At 41.0% G+C, this 21,471-nt stretch overlaps 1 protein-coding gene across 2 annotated transcripts in view; it reads left to right on the forward strand.

Moving 5' to 3' along the window:
- Nucleotides 1-3,530: 3,530 nt before the first annotated feature.
- Nucleotides 3,531-21,471, forward strand: part of FAM13A (family with sequence similarity 13 member A) — a gene marked incomplete at its 5' end in the record, with an annotated part of 153,741 nt that continues 135,800 nt past the window's right edge. Inside the window, 4 exons of one of the 2 annotated variants that reach the window (XM_083367016.1) lie at nt 3,531-3,822; nt 8,424-8,613; nt 13,876-14,085; nt 18,571-18,751. In XM_083367016.1, coding sequence (XP_083223142.1) covers nt 3,796-3,822; nt 8,424-8,613; nt 13,876-14,085; nt 18,571-18,751 — 608 coding nt within the window. Of the gene's footprint in view, nt 3,823-8,366; nt 8,614-13,875; nt 14,086-18,570; nt 18,752-21,471 lie in introns of those variants that run through there. The other variant, XM_083367015.1, reaches the window with a different exon arrangement.

The raw sequence follows: 21,471 nt of genomic DNA on the forward strand, positions 1-21,471 counted from the left end.
ACTGCAAAATTAAATCCTTTAGACAGGACGTTGGTTTCGGCTTTGGTGAGAATCCTATCTGAGATGTTGTGCACAGTTTGTTTCATGTGTTGCTGTGGGAGAGGAGGGGTTTGTTTCTGGCGTTCCTTTAGTCTTTGGAGTTTATTGGTGTGTGTGTCTGTTTTGTAGGCAGTCTCTGTTTCAGCTCTCCAGACAGCAATTTGTTTGAATTTGTCCCAAAGTGTGGGGTGGATCTTGTTGCTGAGTTTGAGGTGAAGTGTGAGGAGGTCTCTGTTGATTCGGTCCAGGAGGAATCTTTTTGTGTGGAGTTCGTTTCTGATTAGGGCCAGTTCAGTTCTCATCAGGATGCGTTTGATGGCTGCAGAGTTGGAGTGGAATTTCAATAGGAAGGATGTGGGGATTAAATTTTGATCTCGGCAGTTGCGTAGGAATGTGAGGTCACACAGAATGGAAGCTCTTCGTACTTCGAGTTTTTCGTAGGTCTTGGTTAGCTGGTAGATTTCCTCCCCGTAGAGGTAAGATATTTGTTCTCTGAGGTTTTCGCGGGTGCCTGTATGTGGATCCTTGGTTTTTCGGGTTTCTCCCCGCGTAGAACTAAAGGTGTAGGCGCAACGTTTCGACGAAATCCCATCCGTCATCATCAGGCTTGTGGTTTCTGCTTCCTTCTTCTGGGAGAAGTATGTGGCTGTTTGTTTTTCTTTTTTAAACTGCCAGAGGGGGTGTGTTCTGTGAGTGGAAGTGTGCTGATTGGGTGGGGATTATGTGTGTTCTGATTGGGTGGGAGTGTGTTTTGAATGGTGGGGGTGTTCTGATTGGGTGGTGGTGTGTTTTGAGTGGATGGGCTGGTCTCAGCTGCCAGCCTTAGACCTGAGCTGGTGAGTTGTGCTGTTTTTGTTTGCCTTCGTGTTTGTGGTGGTGCCATGTTTTTATAGTGGGTGTCAGTTTGCTTATTATGTGGTTTGGAGGGGTTTAAAGTGGCTGATGTTGCAGCTGTAGTTAGGTTTCTGTTTTGTGGTTGTGCCTCTTTATCATTGTGGGTTCGGATTTGCTTTTTGAATAGTTGTGTGGTGGTGATGTCATGTGATGTTATCATGAGTTTGGGTCTGGTATCATTCTTGGTGGTTGGGACTCGTCTGTCAATCAAGGCAGGTTTCCAAATAGATGGTAGGCGAGAGGTATCATCTCGTTTGTTCATGCTGTGGGGGCGTTTTTCTATCTCAATGGCTTCTCTGATTATTCTGTTGTTAAAATGTTCAATTTTGGCGATAGTTTTGGTTTTTTTAAAATCAATTTCATGTCCCGTGGCTTCAAAGTGTTGGACCAGGGATGAAGTTTGTTCTCCCTTTCTGAGTGAGTTTTTGTGCTCTTCAATGCGTGCACTTATTCTTCTGTTGGTCTGTCCGATGTATGTGGTGGGGCAGGTGGTGCATGGGATTTCATATACTCCTTGGTTTTCTAACCCAATTATGTCCTTGGGGTTTCTTAGGATGGTGGATACTTTTCTGTCTGTGTAGAATGCTGTTTTGATGTTGTGTTTTTGGAGGACTTTGCTGATTCTGTCTGTGGTCCCTTTTAAGTATGGGAGGAGGGCTTTGCCTTTTTCTTGTTCTCTGTCTTGGGTTTTTGTGGGTGTCTCTCTTCGGATTAAGTTGGTAATCATGTTTCTTTGGAATCCATTGGCTGTTAGTACATTAGTGAGGTTGTGTAGTTCGGTTTTTAGGTGTTGTTTGTCAGCTAGTTGTTTTGTTCTGGAGATGAGTGTCTTGGCTACGGAGTTGATCTGTGCTGGGTGGTGGTGTGAGAGTGCATTCAGATAGCGGTTTGTGTGCGTTTTTTTATGGTAGATAGTGTGTCCTAGGGAGCCGTCGGATTTCTTGTAGACTAAAACATCAAGGAAGGGAAGTTGGTTGTTAGCTTCTGTTTCCATGGTGAATTGTATTTTGGGGTGTAGGCTATTGAGGTGTGTGAGGAAGTCATCCAGTTTTTCTTTGCCATGTGGCCAGATTACGAAGGTGTCATCTACGTATCTGAGCCAGAGTTTGGGTTTCGCCTACCATCTATTTGGAAACCTGCCTTGATTGACAGACGAGTCCCAACCACCAAGAATGATACCAGACCCAAACTCATGATAACATCACATGACATCACCACCACACAACTATTCAAAAAGCAAATCCGAACCCACAATGATAAAGAGGCACAACCACAAAACAGAAACCTAACTACAGCTGCAACATCAGCCACTTTAAACCCCTCCAAACCACATAATAAGCAAACTGACACCCACTATAAAAACATGGCACCACCACAAACACGAAGGCAAACAAAAACAGCACAACTCACCAGCTCAGGTCTAAGGCTGGCAGCTGAGACCAGCCCATCCACTCAAAACACACCACCACCCAATCAGAACACCCCCACCATTCAAAACACACTCCCACCCAATCAGAACACACATAATCCCCACCCAATCAGCACACTTCCACTCACAGAACACACCCCCTCTGGCAGTTTAAAAAAGAAAAACAAACAGCCACATACTTCTCCCAGAAGAAGGAAGCAGAAACCACAAGCCTGATGATGACGGATGGGATTTCGTCGAAACGTTGCGCCTACACCTTTAGTTCTACGCGGGGAGAAACCCGAAAAACCAAGGATCCATATATATATATATATATATATATATATATATACACACACACACATATATATATATACACTTATACACACACATATATATATATATATATATATATATGTACAGTATCTATGTATATATATATATATATGTATACACACACACACATATACATACGTACGTACACACACACACACATACACACACACACACACACACACACACACACAGAGGGCTTTTTTTCTCATAGAACGCTCAAAATGGAGTGGAACCTTGTAGGGTAGGCAAGGCAGGTTGTATAACATATGTGAGTTCCGGCACCTTTTTCTTTTACAAAAAAAGCACTATATATATATATATATATATATACACATTATACATATATATACATAGATACTGTACACACACACACACACACACACACACACACACACACACACACATATATATATATATATATATATATATATATATATATATATACATAGATACTGTACACACACATATATATATTATATAGATATACACACATATACATATGTATATACTGTACATATATTATATATATATATATATATATATATATATACACACACACACAGACATATATATACACTTATACATACATACATATATATATATATATATATATATATATATATATATATATATATATATGTACAGTATCTATGTATATATATATGTATACACACACACATATACATACGTACGTACACACACACATATACACACACACACACACACACACACACACATGTACGTATGTATGTATGTATGTATATTCCCCGTCTTTGCCACGCCAGCCTCCCCGTGAAATCCCTGGAATTTCCGGGAAAGATGCCGCTCGACTTTGTAAGCCCCGGGGGTCACGTGACTTCCAGGGTGGCCGACTTCGAGTTCCCTTCGCAGCGCTTGGATGCCAGGCGGGGCCGTCGCGCGCACCGAGGGCAACTTTTCCACTCCGCGGGGCGACGTTTTAGGGGCGCGTGCTCTCCGCGGACTTCGGGGCCAAAGCTACGGGCCAAGAGATTCCCGCCTTCCTGAGCCTGGGAAAAGAAGATCGGGCGCGGGAGGGAGAGTCTCCAAAGCCTCCCGGGCGCCTGGCTGCTTTCTTTCTTCCGGACCCCGCTGAAAGGATGGGGGCGGGCGCCTTAGCCATCTGTGTGAGTACGGGCTGGGCCTCCTCGGACCGGCGGCTGGGAGGCGTGCAGAGCGGGAGGGAGAAGGCCGGGGGTGCGTGTTGGCTCCGCGGGCGTGCAGCAGGGGGGAGGACAAAAGCGCGCGCCTGTTTGAACGCTGCGCTACTCGGTGGATGCGCGGCCCTCCGGATTGTCCCAAAGGTGCTTTTTTTGTTCCCCACGAGGCAGCTGGACTTCCTTGTGTTTGTTTTTTTCTTTGAAGACGTTTCGCTTCTCATCCAAGAAGCTTCTTCAGCTCTGACTGGTTGGTGGGGAATGGCAGGATTTATATTCCTTGCAGACAGCTAGCTGCTGGTCATTTGCCTCCTTTTAGAGTAGGGGGTCTTCAAACTTCCGAGGTACACAGGTAAGCCTCCAACGACTCTCTAAAACAGGGGTCTTCAAACTTGGCCCTTTTATGACTTGTGGACTTCAACTCCCAGAATTCCTCAGCCAGCATGCCTGTCTGAGGAATTCTGGGAGTTGAAGTCCACAAGTCATAAAAGGGCCAAGTTTGAAGACCCCTGTTTTAGAGAGTCGTTGGAGGCTTACCTGTGTACCTCGGAGTCCCCTGAGTAGTGCAAATGGCGGCAGGATGTTTTCTGCCCTGTGTCCCTTCACTGTGGAAGACAGGCACACAGGTTGTTGGGGATGAGTCTGTGTTGTCTGCCTCTCAAACTGAAGCACAAACGGTCCCTGTAGTAAGCAAATGTTTTCTGGAAATCCGTTCATAAATCAAACTGCTTTTGGACAACCGTGACCTGGATGACTGAGAATTTCCATAGTCATCAACCCTCTAGCGCACGAGTCTTCAAACGTGGCCCTTTTATGACTTGTGGACTTCGATTCCCAGAATTCCTCAGCCAGGCATACTGGCTGAGGAATTCTGGGACTTGAAGTCCACAAGTCACAAAAGGGCCACGTTTGAAGACCCCTGCTAGCTTGTTATTCACTTTAGCTACCTTGCCAGGCTTAGGCGGTCCATATTATTTTATTGTTGGAGATATTTGCCATCTTTTTCTCCTGGCATCCAATTATACTAATAAAGATTTCAGGAACCATTGCAATACAGGTAGTCCTCGATGTATTACGGCCACAGCTGAGCCCCAAAAGTTCTGTTGTTAAGCGAGACATTTGTTAAGGGTGTTTTTGCCCCATTTTATACTCTTTCTTGCCCCCGTTAAGTGATCTCCCCACAGTTGTTAAGTGAATCTGGTTTCTTCATTGACTTTTTGTTTGTCAGATGGTCGCAAAAGGTGATCACATGACCCTGGGACCCTGCCACTGTCATAAATATGAGTCAGTGGCCAAGTGTGAAAAACGTGTCATAAATCCTTTTTCAGTGCCGTTGCAACTTTGAATGGTCATTAAATGAACTGTTGTAAGTCAAGAATAATTGTATAGATTACTATAACAAATATTTGTAGCCCAGGGTTGAAATGAGGGTTACTAGATGCTGAAAGCAAACTTTCCTAATGTTATGGGAGGCAAAAATGTGCCACAGAAGGCTGTAAGTGGTCTTTGATGCTCTCTGAACTTGGTTTCATTGCAGACATTTCATTACTCAAACTATGCACTAACTTTGGGACAACCATAATCTGGATGATTGTGAGTCTCTATAGACATTATGCAATGATGACCTTATCTAGTTTGGATAATGAAATGTCTGCAAGGAAACCACTAAATTCAGAGAGCATCAAAGACCACTATAGCCTTCTGTGGCAGATGTTGGAAGAGGGTTAGCTTTGTTGGGCGGTATTATTTTTAGCTCTGGGAAATCATTTTTGGTACAATATGTGTTCAGTGGCATTTGTGCCCATGCCTGGAAAACTACAGTAGAGTTAGATCTCGTCCAGCTTGTGTTTGTTGTTGTTTTGCTCCTGTTTTATTGCTGTTTTGTAAAGTTGTTTCAGTGCTAGCTTGTGGTTCAGGAATTTGCAGCATTTGGTTTCACAATAAAGACAGTTGCACAAGTGCCAGCCTGCAGAAGAGGCATGAGGGAAATGTGGTTGGCCTCTCTAAATAGGATTGCCCCTTATGTGAGGACATCTGATTTTGGGATTTTGCTGATTTTTTCGTGATGTACTTTGTCAGTAAAAGTGATAGAAATTGTCAGGCTCTTGATCTCAAAAGCAAAGTGCATGCAAGCCTGCCTTCAGGGTGACGATGGTTGAAGTAGTGGTTGTAAATGTGCCACTTGTTGCCTGTTTGCAGAAGCACCTTTTAAACAATCAGAAGCAGACAAGATTTAACATGGTTTGAAACTGTTCGTTCAAGGTTGATGGTTCAGACAGGCATATGAAGATTTGCTGTTCCCCTATGTAGCCTGTTAGTTCTCACTAGTGAGAAATGGATTCAGTTAGATGGGGGAAAGATCATACTGCATAAAAGATGTACAGGTAATCCTCAACTTATAACCACAGTTGAAACCACAAAGTTTCCATTGCTAAGCAAAAAAAGTTGTTACGTGACTTTTGCTCCGTTTATGACCTCTCTTGCCACAACTGTTAAGTGAATCACTGCAGTTGTTAAATTAGTAACACAATTGTTATGTGGAATCTGACTTCCTCGTTGATTTTGCATGTCAGAAGGTCACAAAAGGGGATCATATGACCCCAGGACACTGCAAGCATCATAAATACATGCCAATTTACCAAGCATCCCGATCTGATCATGTGACCACAGGGATGCTGTAATAAGGGTTGTAAACGTGGAAAACGGTCGTGTCACTTTTTCACTGTTGTAACTTCAAATGGTCACTAAACAAATGCTGGTAAGTTGAGGAGTACTGGTGTAAAAATTGTATATATTCTGTATTCTTTCGCATAGTCTTATCAGCATTTTAATATGGGTGATTTACATAGGTATCAGATTTATTGCTATCTATGCTTTGGTGCTATAATGGCCAAGGATTAGGGTCACTTAATCACAGCATGCTTGGATTGAACAAGAAGAGGGGGGAACTCTATGGGGATAGTGTCGGAGCAAATAGGTGTGCAAAGCCAAGGATTGTCCCCAGTTTCCTAAAAACAGCTGAATAATATAATTACATCTGCTTTCTAGGGAAATTATATTACGTAGTATTTTTTTATAAGCGAAGTGTATTGGCTCCCAGCTAAGTTATAATATGAATAGTCAGACCTGAGTAACCCAATAGAAAATCCCACGTCTGTAGACTAAAATAAATAAATAAATAGTAATAGTCCCAGAAGTTAATTTTCAGGTAAAATTATATTTTACGGATTGCTTTTTATTTATATTTGCTGATATATGTATATGGTTGCTTTAATTATATACAGCTTAAAAGCAGCGTTTTTCAAACATGGTAACTTTAAAACGGTGACTTCAAATAATTGTAATCAGCGGTGGGGTAAGGAATGGTTGCACGGACCTTTCCCCGCATTGCTCTGTCCCCTCATTAGATATAGTGGGCCCTGTGTACAATGATCTGTTTGGCTGTACCTGGGGTGGGTTTTGTCTTCTGTCCCCTCCCCCCCCACCGGACATCTGGGGTCCAGTATGGAGGCTGCAACATTGATGCTCATAGAAGCAATTGTAAAGTTGCAAGCAAAGAGTAGGATGAATTGAAATAATTCTCTGAGTGGCCCTTCCTTGCTTTTTTCCTCTCTTCTTTTTTTCCATTCTTCCCTCCCTCCCTCCCTCCCTCCCTCCCTCCCTCCCTCTTTCTTTCTTTCTTTCTTTCTTTCTTTCTCTTTCTTTCTTTCTTTCTTTCTTTCTTTCTTTTTCTTTCTTTCTTTCTTTCTTTCTTTCTTTCTTTCTTTCTTTCTTTCTTTCTTTCTTTCTTTCTTTCTCTTTCTTTCTTTCTTTCTTTCTTTCTTTCTTTCTCTTTCTTTCTTTCTTTCTTTCTTTCTTTCTTTTTCTTTCTTTCTTTCTTTCTTTCTCTTTCTTTCTTTCTTTCTTTCTTTCTTTCTTTCTTTCTTTCTTTCTTTCTTTCTTTCTTTTTCTTTCTCCCTCAAGCTTTGTCTAGAGCTGCCAGAAGTTGGCCACTGGTCTAAGCAACAGTTCCTTAATGACATACTGAGATAATTTTTTAATTTACAAGCATGCCGTTCTGCTACGAGGCAGACTGCCAAGAAGGTAGAAAAATGCCACGCCTGTCTGTGCATGGCTGCATTACAAATCCACATTTCAGTGTTGTGCTACCACATGAGACTTGATCTGTCCCTTGCCATTGCATAATAGTACATCTTATATTTACACTCATTTTTCAGAGGGAGGGCGCCCATTCATGGAGTACGTTCAATTTCTGCTCCGCCCATAGTTTCTCTGGTGATGCAGCCTGCGTGTTTCTAAGTTATCCGCTCAGTTGCTTGGCTACGGATTCAAGCCACTCCTGTTGACTTTCTTTTTCCTGTACACGCAGGGTGCCTGTGTTTGCATCTGTGCACACCTGTGCGTGATCTGTCCCACATCTTTTTAGAAGTCCTGCCAAGGAATCTCGACCTCAGAAAGGCTTCTGTTCCATAAAATCCCTCCAGTTCCTTCAGAAGGGAGAGCTCTGAGAAGTCATGCCACCTCCAGTCGTCACTCTGACTGGCTGTTCTCCCTTTTTGTGTCCTTTCAAGCAAAGTAATTCAGCGGTCAAGCTTAAAGAAGATATGAAAAAGATTGGCGTTCCGCCCCTGAGCCGGCAGAAGGGGTCTTGTCACCGGAAGCTGTTTGGCACCAGTCTTCAGGAAATGCAGCAAGAAGGGCTGAGCAAGTGTGGAATCCCAACAGTGGTGTGGGATATTGTAGATTATCTCTCTTATCACGGTAAGCTACTAGCAAGTTCTCCTCTTTAAAAAAAAGAAAGAAAAACTTGTGTACCTCTTAACGAAAGATTTCCCAACCTTGGCGAACTTTAAAACGTGTGGACTTCAACTCCCAGAATTCCCCAGCCAGCATGGAATTCTGGGAGTTGAAGTCTACAGGTCTTACAAGTGACCAAGGTTGGGAAAACCCTTCCACTTTTATTTTTGGTCAACTCAGGAATGCTCACACCTCATATTTTTCACCCAACAACAACCCTGTGAAGTAGGTGGCCTTGAAAGAGAGGGATTGGTCCCAAGTCAGCCAGGCAGCTGTCACCCATTTCAGCCTGTGTGGTGTCCCATCCCCTCCAGTGTTTCCCAGGAAGAGCATTTTAATGGTGCCAAAGGTTTTATGACTTATAAATCATAGCAAGGAACAAAAGCTCAGATGATTGAGAGAAGGTTTCCCCCCAAATGAAGAAGACAATCAAAATGATGCAGGGGGGAATGGGGGTGGTGGTCTTTGAACCCTTTGCTTTCAAAAGAGTCTAGAATCCGTGGGACTCTTTAGCTTAAATCAGTGTTCTCTCAACCTCAGCAACTTTAAGAGGTGTGGCTTTCAACTTCCCAAATACTAGCTGGAGAATTCTGGGAATTGAACTCTATACAGATAGTCCTTGACTTACAACCACGATGGAGCCCAACATTTCTGTGGCTAAGTCAGACAGTTAAGTGAGCTTCACCCCATTTTATGATCTTTCTTGCCGCAGTTGTTAAGTGAATCACTGCAGCTGTAAAGCTAGTAAAAACAGTTGTTAAGTGAATCTGGCTTCCGCGTTGATTTTGCTTGTCGGAGGAAAACAAGAGGTGGATCACATGACCTCGGGACACTGCAACCGTCATAAATATGAGTCGGTGGTCAAGCTTTTGAATTTTGATCATATGACCATGGTCAGGGGTAGGCAACCTTGGCTCTTTTATGGCTCGTGGACTTCAACTCCCAGAATTCCTGAGCCAGCTGGCTCAGGAATTCTGGGAGTTGAAGTCCACGAGTCATAAAAGAGCCAAGGTTGCCTACCCCTGACCATGGGGATACTGCAAAGGCCTTAAGTGTGAAAAATGGTCATAAGTCTCTTTTTTCAATGCTGTTGTTACTTAGAACAGTCACTAAACAAACTGTTGTAAGTCGAGGACTACCTGTACTTCTTAATATTGCTGAAGTTCAGAAATACGGATAGCCCTCAACTTATGACTGCTCTCTTAGTGACTCTTCGAAGTTATGATGGACCCCCTTATAACCCAGTTCTGATGGCCACTCCTCCTCTGTAGTCATGTGACTGCATTTCAGGCAGTTGGCAACCTGCTTGCATTTATCGCTGTTTTTTGGGTCCCACAGTTCTATGGCTGCAATTTACAATGTTTTTCTGCCAAAAATCAGTGTTTACATCTGGTTTTTGGCAACCCTTCCCCGTAGCAAACAATGAGTTCACTTAATGATTGTGGATTCACTTAGCAACTATGATTTGCTTAACAACCACTGTAAAAACATTGTAATGTTGTGCTGGTCAGATGATGACCTGCTGACAACTGTCACAACTTAACCAGGTATAATGGGCAGGCTCTGTTTTACAATATCTTTGTAAAACCCTGGCATTTACTTCCAGTTTTCAGCAAAACTTGCCCATAGCAAAACATTGGTTCCCTTAATGGCCCCCATAAAAAAAGGTCATAAAATTGAGTTGGTCATGTGGGTGACCCAATTTATGACCATCACAACTTATGACTGTAATTGGTAGACTCCATTACAGTCATTAGTCAAAGGTTACCTATATGTAGAACAACAATTGTAAGGTTCCTCTTACAGCTTGGATACTTACAGTTGCAAGAAAAAGTATGTGAACCCTTTGGGATTATGTGGTTTTTTGCATGAATTGGCCATAAAATGTGCTCTAAACGTCATGTAAGTCACAACAATAGAAAACAGTCTGCTTAAAATAATACTACACAAACATTAGCTGTTGTCGTGTTTTAATTGAAGATAAGATGGAAACATTCACAGCGCAGGGTGGAAAAAGTATGTGAACCTTTGGACTTAATAACTGGTTGACCCTCCTTTGGCAGCAGTAACCTCAACCAAACGTTTCCTGTAGTTGCAGATCAGACCTGCACAACGATCTGGAGTAATTTTGGACCACTCTTCTGCACAAAACTGTTTCAGTGTAGCAATATTCTTGGGATGTCTGGTGTGAATCGCTCTCTTAAGGTCATGCCACAGCATTTCAATCAGGTTGAAGTCAGGACTCTGACTGGGCCACTCCAGAAGGCGTATTCTGTTCTGTTGAAGCCATTGTTTTGTTGAATTACTTGTATGCTTTGGGTCATTGTCCTGTTGCATCACCCATCCTCTGCAGAGCTTCAGTTGGCGGACAGATGGTCGTACATTTTCCTGCAAAATGTCCTGATAAACTCTGGAATTCATTTTCCCATCAATGACAACAATCCGTCCAGGCCCTGAGGCAGCAAAGCAGCCCCAAACCATGATGCTCCCTCTGCCATGTTTTACAGTGGGGATGAGGTTTTGATGTTGGTGTGCTGTGCCTTTTTTTCTCCACACATAGTGTTGTGTGTTTTTCCCAAACAACTCAATTTTGGTTTCATCTGTCTACAGTATATTTTGCCAGTAGTGCTGTGGAACATCCTGGTGCTCTTTTGCAAACTTCAAACGTTGGCTTCAACAGAACAGAATACGCCTTCTGGAGTGGCCCAGTCAGAGTCCTGACCTCAACCCGATTGAAATGCTGTGGCATGATCTTAAGAGAGCGATTCACACCAGACATCCTACACTGAAACAGTTTTGTGCAGAGGAGTGGTCCAAAATTACTCCAGATCGTTGTGCAGGTCTGATCTGCAACTACAGGAAACGTTTGGTTGAGGTTACTGCGGCCAAAGGAGGGTCAACCAGTTATTAAGTCCAAAGGTTCACATACTTTTTCCACCCTGCACTGTGAATGTTTCCATCTTATCTTCAATTAAAACATGACAACAGCTAATGTTTGTGTAGTATTATTTTAAGCAGACTGTTTTCTATTATTGTGACTTACATGACGTTTAGAGCGCATTTTATGGCCAATTCATGCAAAAAACCACATAATCCCAAAGGGTTCACATACTTTTTCTTGCAACTGTAGATGACTAACATTGAGAAAATCATGATTGATAAGAATGGATTGAATATAAAGGGGAAATTATGCTTAAACAAAAACTACGAAAATAGGATGCATGGTGAACTAATGAGATGATTTCTATAAGAATAATATAAGCTGATGATAAGTTATCACTGTCTGTACAAACATGAAAAAAATGTTTATATTTAATCTTTTATACATTGAAAATATTAAGAAATATCTGTTTAAGGTTGAATACAATTGGGAGAAGGGAAGTTCAAAGAAATATATTATTAATCAATATACTAATTATGGAATTATCAAAATCAATCATTATTGACTGTTAATTATTCTTGTTTTTTTCAAATATATAAACCAAGACAACACGCTGTACACCAGGCACTTGGAGATTGTTATTGTAAAGAACAATAAAATATTTTTTTAAAAAAACCCAATTGTAAGGTTCCCCTGTTGCCTGTAAATATTGGGAGTTGCATGGCCAGGACAAGTCAAATATACAAACTTAGGAAACCAGAGATAAGGATAAGGATTCCCAAGGTATCAATACTCGTATAGAACAGCCTTAACTGAGTTTAAGAACTGGACGAGGGGGAGTATTGAAACCAGGGGTGTGGAAACGACTGATGTCCTATCCAGATGCATTCCATACTGCAGTTCCAACATTTCCTACACAGCTTTTCAGACAGAATTCTACATTTGCAATGCTGACAGGTCTGAATGGTGTCATGTTAAAAAAGACGGAAATCAGTCTTGTTTCTCTACACTATTTTCATGTTGTCCAGCAGATGGCAGTCTGGGATTTCTGTGAATTCTGTGTATTATTATTATTATTTGCCTCTGCAACAGTTAGCATATTTAACAGCTTCTTACACCAACATTGTTAGAAGGGAAATTATAGAATTATAATAGAATTATAATCATACTCAAATGGCTGACGGAATGGCATTGAGAGATTGTAGCTCACTTAATGAAGGTGTAGGTCAGGTAGGATTTCAACACTGGATTTTGCATCTTAGAGGCTGTTCTTAACTCTGGCCTCTGCTCCAGGATGTTATACAATAAATATATAACTTCTGGTTACAGAAGTTTCGAGCACTTTTCTCAGAGCTCTAGATTGCAATGTATTTGGGGATATTCCTCTTTCCTTAGCTGTACAGGTAGTCCTCACCTTACGACCAAGATTTCTGTTGTTAAGCAAGTCAGTTTAAGTGAGTTGCACCCAATTTCACGACATTTTTGCCATGTTGTTAAGCGGAGGAAGGAAACTGCAGTTGTTAAGCAAATTTGGCTTCTCTTTTGCCAGAAGCCAGCTGGGAAGATCACAAATGGCCATCACATTTTTTATTTTATTTTTATTTTTATTCCATTTATATGGAACTCAGGGCGGCTTACAAGCTTAGCAGTGACCTTAGGAAGCTTCAACCGTTAAAAATATATGCGGGTTGCCAAGGGTTCAAATTTTGGATCACATGACAGTGAGGATGCTGCATTGGTTGTAAGTGCAATGGCCAGTCGTAAATCACTCTTTCCAGTGGAATGGTCACTAAGTGAATGGCTGTAAATCGAGGACTACCTGTAGTTCTATTGGAGATCCAGGCCAAAGGGAAAGAAGCTGCTTTCTTAGAAAGCTCATTTCCTAACCCTGACCATTCGTGAGAAGACTTGTAGTATTGTCCGTTCTCACTATGTTGACTTCCTGTGTGCAGTCTTTCACCAATGGGACTTTAAAAAATGCAACTATGCATCCTCACTGGCCAACCTTTTAATGCAGCAGTGGGAAACTATGGCCCCTTTATGACTTGTAGACTTCAACTCCCAGAATTCCTGAGCCAGCCATGCTTCCATGCTGGCTCAGGAATTCTGGGAGTTGAAGTCCACAAGTCATAAAGGAGCCATCGTCCCCCACCCCCTGCTTTATTGCTCCTTCCAACCTTCTCCTGTATGTATAGCCTGGACCTCAGTTTCCTGGTCCATAAAGGTGGAGAGCAGCTGGTTTTGTGAGTTTTGCCATCATTTGTTTTATCCACATATATATTTTTTTTAACGCAGGCCAGGAAATCTGCCAATGCTCTTGTCTCGTTTCATGTGTGTAATTACAGGTCTGGAGCAGGAAGGCCTTTTCAGGGTGAATGGTAACCTGAAAACAGTGGAAAAGCTGCGTCTGAAGTACGAGGGTGGAGATCAAGTAGATCTTGCCGCAGAGGCTGACGTAAGCTCAGCAGCCAGTTTGCTAAAGTTATTTCTACGGGAGCTGCCAGATCGGGTGATCCCTTCTGCCCTTTACCCCAAATTCATCCAGCTTTATCAAGGTGATTATTTCTCATCAAAATACATCCTTATTGTGTGGTCTGCTACTTTTACAGGTGTTTTTTTTTTTTTTAAATAAAATTTATCATTGCTTCTGACAGGAGAAATGCCATTATTTTTTAGAAACCCTTTTACAGAAATGCTGTGACATATTCATCACCTATAATACTTCATATTCAAATGAAAACAAACATTACACGGGTGACTAAGTCTACCCCATACAGTATGTGGAACTTTAATTAAATAGAGTGATTGCTTTGGAACAGCTTACTTTGATTATTGCAGATTAAGAAGCCTAGTAGCTCCATGGCAGAAGCAGATAAATTGTATTTAGAAGGCTCTAAGTGAGTTCCCTTGTATTTTAATGTAGGCTTGAAATATCTGCTTTGGAGAATGAAATCTGTTTTGTGTGAACTGTTCTATATGCTAGGTGAACTAATTGGTTCCCTTTACTCACACTTCAGATTAAGCTGTGATTTCTTATTAAAGTTTTTTTTTAATATTCCACAGTTGGCTGGTTTACACAGCTTTGTCAGCAATAAAGCATAACTTAGAAAATTGAGTTAGTGAGCCACATAACATGCTAAACTGCAAAAGTCCAGTTGTATTACAGCTTTCTACAGCATGTATACTTTTTTGAGGTTCTAAACCAGGCGTCCTCAAACTTGACCACCTTAAGACTTGTGGACTTCAACTCCCAGAATTCCCCAGCCAGCATGAAGTCTACAAGTCTTAAAGTGGCCAGGTTTGAGGACCCCTGTTCTAAATCATGCTTGATTTTAATCATTGGCTGACCATAGTGACATGATTCTGATGCATAATCTATTATTCATCACCTGGAATGGCTGCTAAGCCCAAACCAGACCAGTGATATAAAGGCACAGTTAGATGTTTCCATGTAGAAAGCATTAAACTAATCTTTATTTTTACCCATGGAGAATTATAAAGAACGTGCAGTTCAATTAAAACTAGTACATTTGAACACAGATTCTTCATCCTCACTTTAATAGAGCAAAATATGTCATTGTTCAGTGCATCCCCTTCCTTCCTTCCTTCCTTCCTTCCTTCCTTCCTTCCTTCCTTCCTTCCTTCCTTCCTTCCTTCCTTCCTGTATTTAACAGAATGGAAGAGACCTTGGAGGTCTTCTAGTCCCTGCTCAACCCTGTACCATTTCAGACAAATGGCTGTCGAGTTCCATTTGCAAAATCTTGAATTCTTTATATTGAGATTGCAAATGTCTCCTCTCTCAGAAACCAGAACAAACTTGCATTTTAAAAAAAAGGCCTTCTTAAGTGTGCTTTTCTGGGCTGTCTCGTGGCTCAGTTTTGAGTCCTATTTGACCCTTGTTCCCAGGTATGTTTTTTGATAAAATCAATGTTACAGATACGGGGTTTGTTTCCATAAACACTTTCTTCTCGACAAAGCCTGGTTTTGTATTGCACTACCCAAGTAATAACACTAAAAGAACATTTGCTTATGTACTGTTTACAGAAAAAACAAGCAGTAATTTAGGAAGTGGGTTAGAGGCAGCGGTGGGATTCAGCCGTTTCTCACCACTTCGGCAGAACCGGTAGCTAACTTTTTGTTGCCAAGGCCCGGAATGGACTTCCGGAAGTGGCCTCCACACGGAGAACCAGTTGTTCACACATTTGAATCCCACCACTGGTTAGAGGACTTTTACAACATGGACCTAAAGGATACTGAAGAAATGCACAAATGTACAAGTTCTGAAAAATAAAATGAACTATGCACACCCTCTAGGGAAATTCCTTTTCAAATATAGCAAGCATATTTTATTGTGTATATGTCTTTATAGCTCTTTAAAAACTAAATTCTCACCACATCCAGTGCAGACACCACTGCTTTGTTTGTTTGTGATAAACACAGTGTGATGTGCAAACCCCAGTCTTACTAGTTTAGTATTACAGGTAGCCCTCGACTTACAACCACAATTAAACCCAAAGTTTCTGTAGCTAAGCAAGACAGTTGTTAAGCGAGTTTTGTCCCATTTTACAACCTTTCTTACCAAAGTTGTTAACTGAATCACTGCCGTTGTTAAGTTAGTAACATGGTTGTTAAATGAATCTGGCTTCCCCATTGAATTTACTTGTCAGAAGTTTGCAGATGGTGGTCAAATGACCCTGGGACACTGCAACTGTCATAAATGCATGCCAGTTGCCAAGCATCCAAATTTTGATTACTTGACCATGGGGAGGCTGCAGTGGTCATAAGAGTGAAAAAAAGTTCATGTCACTTTTTCCAGTGCCATTGTAACTTTGAACGGTCACTAAACCAATGGTTGTAAGTCAAGGGCTGCTTGTATATAGGAAGCCAAGCTAGAATCACTTTTTCAGCAAATCAGGGTTAAGAAATCTTAGCTTTAAGAGTGAAGTGGACCAGAATAATTGACTTCCATATTTTCGTAAGGTTAGATTGCCTCCTTTCTTTCTTCTTCACAAACTTTAGAAAGAAATGAATCTTTTTCTATTGCTGGACTGATTTTACTTTCTTGAGCAAGAGCCAAATACAAGTTACAAACAAGCCGGTTACTTTAAGGATACCAAGGTCAGGTTGGCACACAATGCTGATTGGTGTTTCTCAGCATATTGTATGAACCAAATGAGTGTTTGCCTTGGTGGAGCAGTGGGCTAATGCCTCCTTAAGTAACACCAGCTGCCTGCAATTAGTGCAGGTTCGCATCCCACCAGGCTCAAGGTTGACTCAGCCTTCCATCCTTCCGAGGTAGGTAAAATGAGGACCCAGATTGTTGGGGGCAATAAGCTGACTTTGTAATAATGCCGCTTGGGGTGTGTGTGAAAGCCCTAATAAGCAGGCATATACATAGAATGAAGGCTACTGCTAAGCTTGTAAGCCGCCCTGAGTCTTCGGAGAAGGGCGGGATATAAATGGAATAAAAATAAAAATAAAATAAATAATTAAATAAAATTTCTATGCCACGCAGCTACCAAAGACTCTGGGAAGCTTTCGTGTTTCATGACATAGCATTGAATGTGACCCAGACCACTATAACTTGTTCAAGCATTAAGGGTTTTCGATCCCAGCTTTGTGTAATGCATGCATCAGACCAGGGCTCTTCACCATGACAATAAATTGACTAGTGATGCACTTTATCTAAATAATAGTACAAAGACTCAATTATGAGCCCCGGGATCCAATCTCTTTCATAAGGAAGCAGGTTTTCTGGCTATCTGCCTGATTACAAAATACTTTGGAAACTAATTGCCTCCTACAAGCTCCTGCTGACTTTGCAGGTGATTTGGTACTTTTCTGTTTTAACAAAGACCTTTTATAATTTTGTGGAAAACCAGCAAGATGCTAATCTCTTTCAAGATAAAAGTACTAGTAGCCAAGGTAGCTATAACTGTACTGTTTACTTGGTTGATATTGAAGAAGCTGAATTCAGTAGGCCTAGCTTCACTTTTCATTTAATTATGCATTATCCTGTTTTACAACAGCCTGCCACAAAAACCTCAATAAGTTTGCAGTACTGTTAGGTCTTCTCCTTAAAAAAGTTTTAGTTTCTGTAGACCTGGGTCTCCAACCTTAGTAAGATTAAGACCTCTGGACTTCAACTGCCATGCTGGCAGGGGAATTCTGGGAGTTGAAGTCCACAGGTCTTAATGTTTGCCAAGGTTGGACACCCTTGCTGCAGAGCAATAAAAGAGAAATAAATGCCACAATCAATCAATTCCCACTTTCATTCTCAACTTCCCCAGCTGAGGAACTTTCTATAAACTTGAAATTTTCCTCCTTCCTCTGTTTTGGATATGTGTTTTTATAGCTCTCGTTTAGCAGGACGTTTGACCTGTTTGACCAGTTACAGTTAGCCCATACTGCACAGTCATGGTTTGAAGAACATTTGCAGGCCTTGGTTTAGGGACAAAATGCTAAGCAGGAACAAGTGTCATATCAAATTGCTGTCATGGTTCCGACAGACAGAGACAAATAAAGCAGAACTCCAAGGCTTGCAAGTCCCTCAAAGAACATGTTTAATGATACAAAATATTAGCACGTCAAAAGTGAAACCAAGTCTGAATAGACGTAACAATCCCCAATACAAAGTTAAGAAATCCCACCCCTAAAGCTATGCAAGCTACAACATTACCCAATACATCTTCTTGGCGGGCTTTTCACGAACCCGGGAGCAGCCCATGACCTTGGTTCCCATGGGAGAAAATCTGTTTAGTCTAATGAAGCGTCAGGTAAACCCCCCTCCCTCCATGCTATGTGTCAACCAAAAATGAGTAGGGAAAATGGCTGCAGCCACACTCTTTTTCAAAGTTGACAATTGCAGTTGGAGCAAAACAGAAAGATAAATTCATACTTTAGTTAAGGAACTTGCTTTGATGATAACCTTCACATTACTATCCATTCTCTTAAAAAAAAACAGTACAGTTCGTTTCTGCTACTTTTTTTGATATGTACCATGGAATAGGTTTATCATGTTTTTTCCCCTCTCTTTACAGCCAGCCAGAAGTGCGGCCTGGAGACTAGCGATTTAAGAGACCTTCTAAGGCAGATGCCCGAGACTCACTATTGTCTCCTTAGGTATCTTTGCCACTTCCTGAAAAAGGTTGCTGATCATCACACTGAGAACAAGATGACTGTTTCCAACCTTGCTACTGTTTTTGGACCAAACTGTTTTTGGTAAGCTCTTTCCAGGTTCTGATTTTTTTTGTCTCCCTAGCTAAGAGACTCTCCAGTTATAGGGCAGACCTGGGGTAGGGACCCCAGAGAAGCATTGCTAGATAATGTACACAATGGTACATTAGCCTAGAGGGCATAGGGCAGGGATACGCAACCTTGGCTCTTTGATGACTCGTGGACTTCAACTCCCAGAATTCCTGAGCCAGTGTGGCTCAGCTTGGAAACCTCTCCCTTTCCCCTCAGCATGGCTGGCTCAGGAATTCTGGGAGTTGAAGTCCACGAGTCATAAAAGAGCCAAGGTTGCCTACCCCTGGCATAGGGAATGGCCTTGAAAATCACCACTAAGGCAATGATCAGACAACTGCACATTCTAAGAAATGAAAAAAGCCTCAGACAAGCCCTTCCCTAGTTCAAACCAAGATAACGGGAGGAGTAGAAAAGCACATTCAGGCTTGCGAGAGTCTGTTATTATAACTGTTACAATAAAAACAGGCCTGCCACTTATATAGCATTGGTTTCTTAGCCTGATCTACCTGAAAGGGGTGACGGCTACTTAGATACTAGCCTGGTTGATCTCTTTTTTTTGTCTAGCAGCCATGTTGCACGTCAGAAATGTTTGAATGTTCAAAAAGCAGGCACTTCAGAGAAGAAAATAGGATTTTAAAAAATATAAAACATATTGTTTTATAAAATATTATATTATTTCATATCAAGGGTATCGGAACCCAAAAGAACTACGAATGGCTTATATTTTATAAGATTCATATTCAACATATCCCTTTCCTTATCGTTTGGATCAGGCTTAAAATGGCTAAACCTGTGCTGTAAGGATACATTACATACTAGGGTAATTTAGGCGCTGTGTTTGTTTGAATCTGTTTTTAGGAATGAACTGCTGTGATTTATACATTGGTTTCTTCTCCTGTGATTATGCATTAACACATATTCTTGTTTTGGCACTATATTTATTTTATAAGTCAGGCAAAATCTTGACTTTGTATGAATGCAGTTGTAGGACATAGAAACAATAAATCCTTTATTCTGATGCAAAGAACAGCAATATTATATTATCAGGATGCTGTTAGAAAAAATAATGGCTAGTTATTTATTTGATTTTTATCCCACCTTTATTACTTTTATAAGTAACTCATGGCAGCAAACACATTTAATACTCCTTTCTCGTTCTATTTTCTCCACAACAACAATCCTGTGAGGTGGGTTGGGATGAGAGAAAGTGGCTAAAGTCCAAAGACACCCAACCACCTTTCATTGTTAAGGTAAACTAGAACTCCAGTCTCCTGGTTTCTAAGCCATTACCTTAGCCACTAAACCAAACCTCTTGATTTCCATTGGTTCTTCTCTGTCCTTGTTCAAAAAAATTCAGTGAGGTTAGAATTCGTTTGCTCTTTCGTAATAAAACAAGAATCTTTTTCTCTGAGCCATCTTAATGCTGTTCTTATGAAGTATTTGTTCCTTTTCTTTGCTACTCTGTAATGGTGTTTTTCCTTGACATTCCTTGTTTATGATCCTGCGGAATATGAAGAAGGTTGAGCAGTGGAGAGCGATGAAAAATCTCTCAGGGATTTTATTTGTGCCATATACAAATAAAATTGTTGCTTGTGTTTTGATATTTTCTGACCCAGTCTTTACTCTTTCTTGAATAAAAAGCAAAGAGAAATGTTGAAAGAATTTAACTTGATGCCTCCCCCACCCCCATCTCCCCAGTTCTTCTAAATGGAATGCTTTCAGGTAGACTTTTGTAAGATTTCATGTTTTGGCACTTGGTTCATTCAAACAGTGAAGAAGTAACTCAGTGATGGAAGACTTGTTTTGAATAACTTGGATTTTTGGATCCTGCACAGAAAGATTGGAGGAGAACTGGGAGAGCCGTTCTCAGTTAGGAATAATCAATGCTGAATGATAGGTAATCATGGTGTCATTCGTTTTGATGTAGCCTCATGCCATTAACTATTTATGTAGACATCTGTTGAATTTGCTGTTGTTGTTTAGTTGCTAAGATGTCCAAATCTTTGCAACCCCATGGACCATACCATACCAAGCTCACCTGTCCTACACTATCTTCTGGAGTTTGCCCAAATTTATGCTCATTGCATTGATGAACTTATCTAACCATCTCACCCTCCACTGTCCTCTTCTCCTTTTGCCTTCAATCTTTCCCAACCTCAGGGTATTTTCTCACCTTCACACTCAACCTAGAACTGAAAATTCTGTTATTTATTTGTTTGTTTTTTATATAGACCTATGTATTAATCATGCTCACTTCTTGCAAAATTATAACTGGAGCCTTTAACCCTTCCTTTGCAAGAGGCAAATGTTTGCTTTGAGTTTATATGGCAAAATAATCTCTGGGCAAATAAAATAATGAAGCTATTCAGGAAAAGAAGTGGTATTTTAATGGAATAGAATGTAAATATTTAGTTTTAGAAATGATTTAGTTTGGTGTCAGTAATTAGAGATAATTATCAGAGCTGATTTAACGTGTTACCGGATATGTAATGACTTACATTTACTGAGATGGAGCAGTTAAAAGATAAATCGCGGGTTGAACTGCATGTTGAATTTCATGCCGAACTGAAAGCCACATGAACTGCATACCTAGATGAGAAGAAATAAGTGGCTTTTGTACTGAAGGACAGTTTTGTGATACCATACTAATGTTGGTCCATTGCTTACATTGTTTAGGCTCAGAAGCTAAGCAG

This window comes from Vipera ursinii (genome assembly GCF_947247035.1).
Source record: "Vipera ursinii genome assembly, chromosome: 7".
Classification (NCBI taxonomy): Eukaryota; Metazoa; Chordata; class Lepidosauria; order Squamata; family Viperidae; genus Vipera; species Vipera ursinii.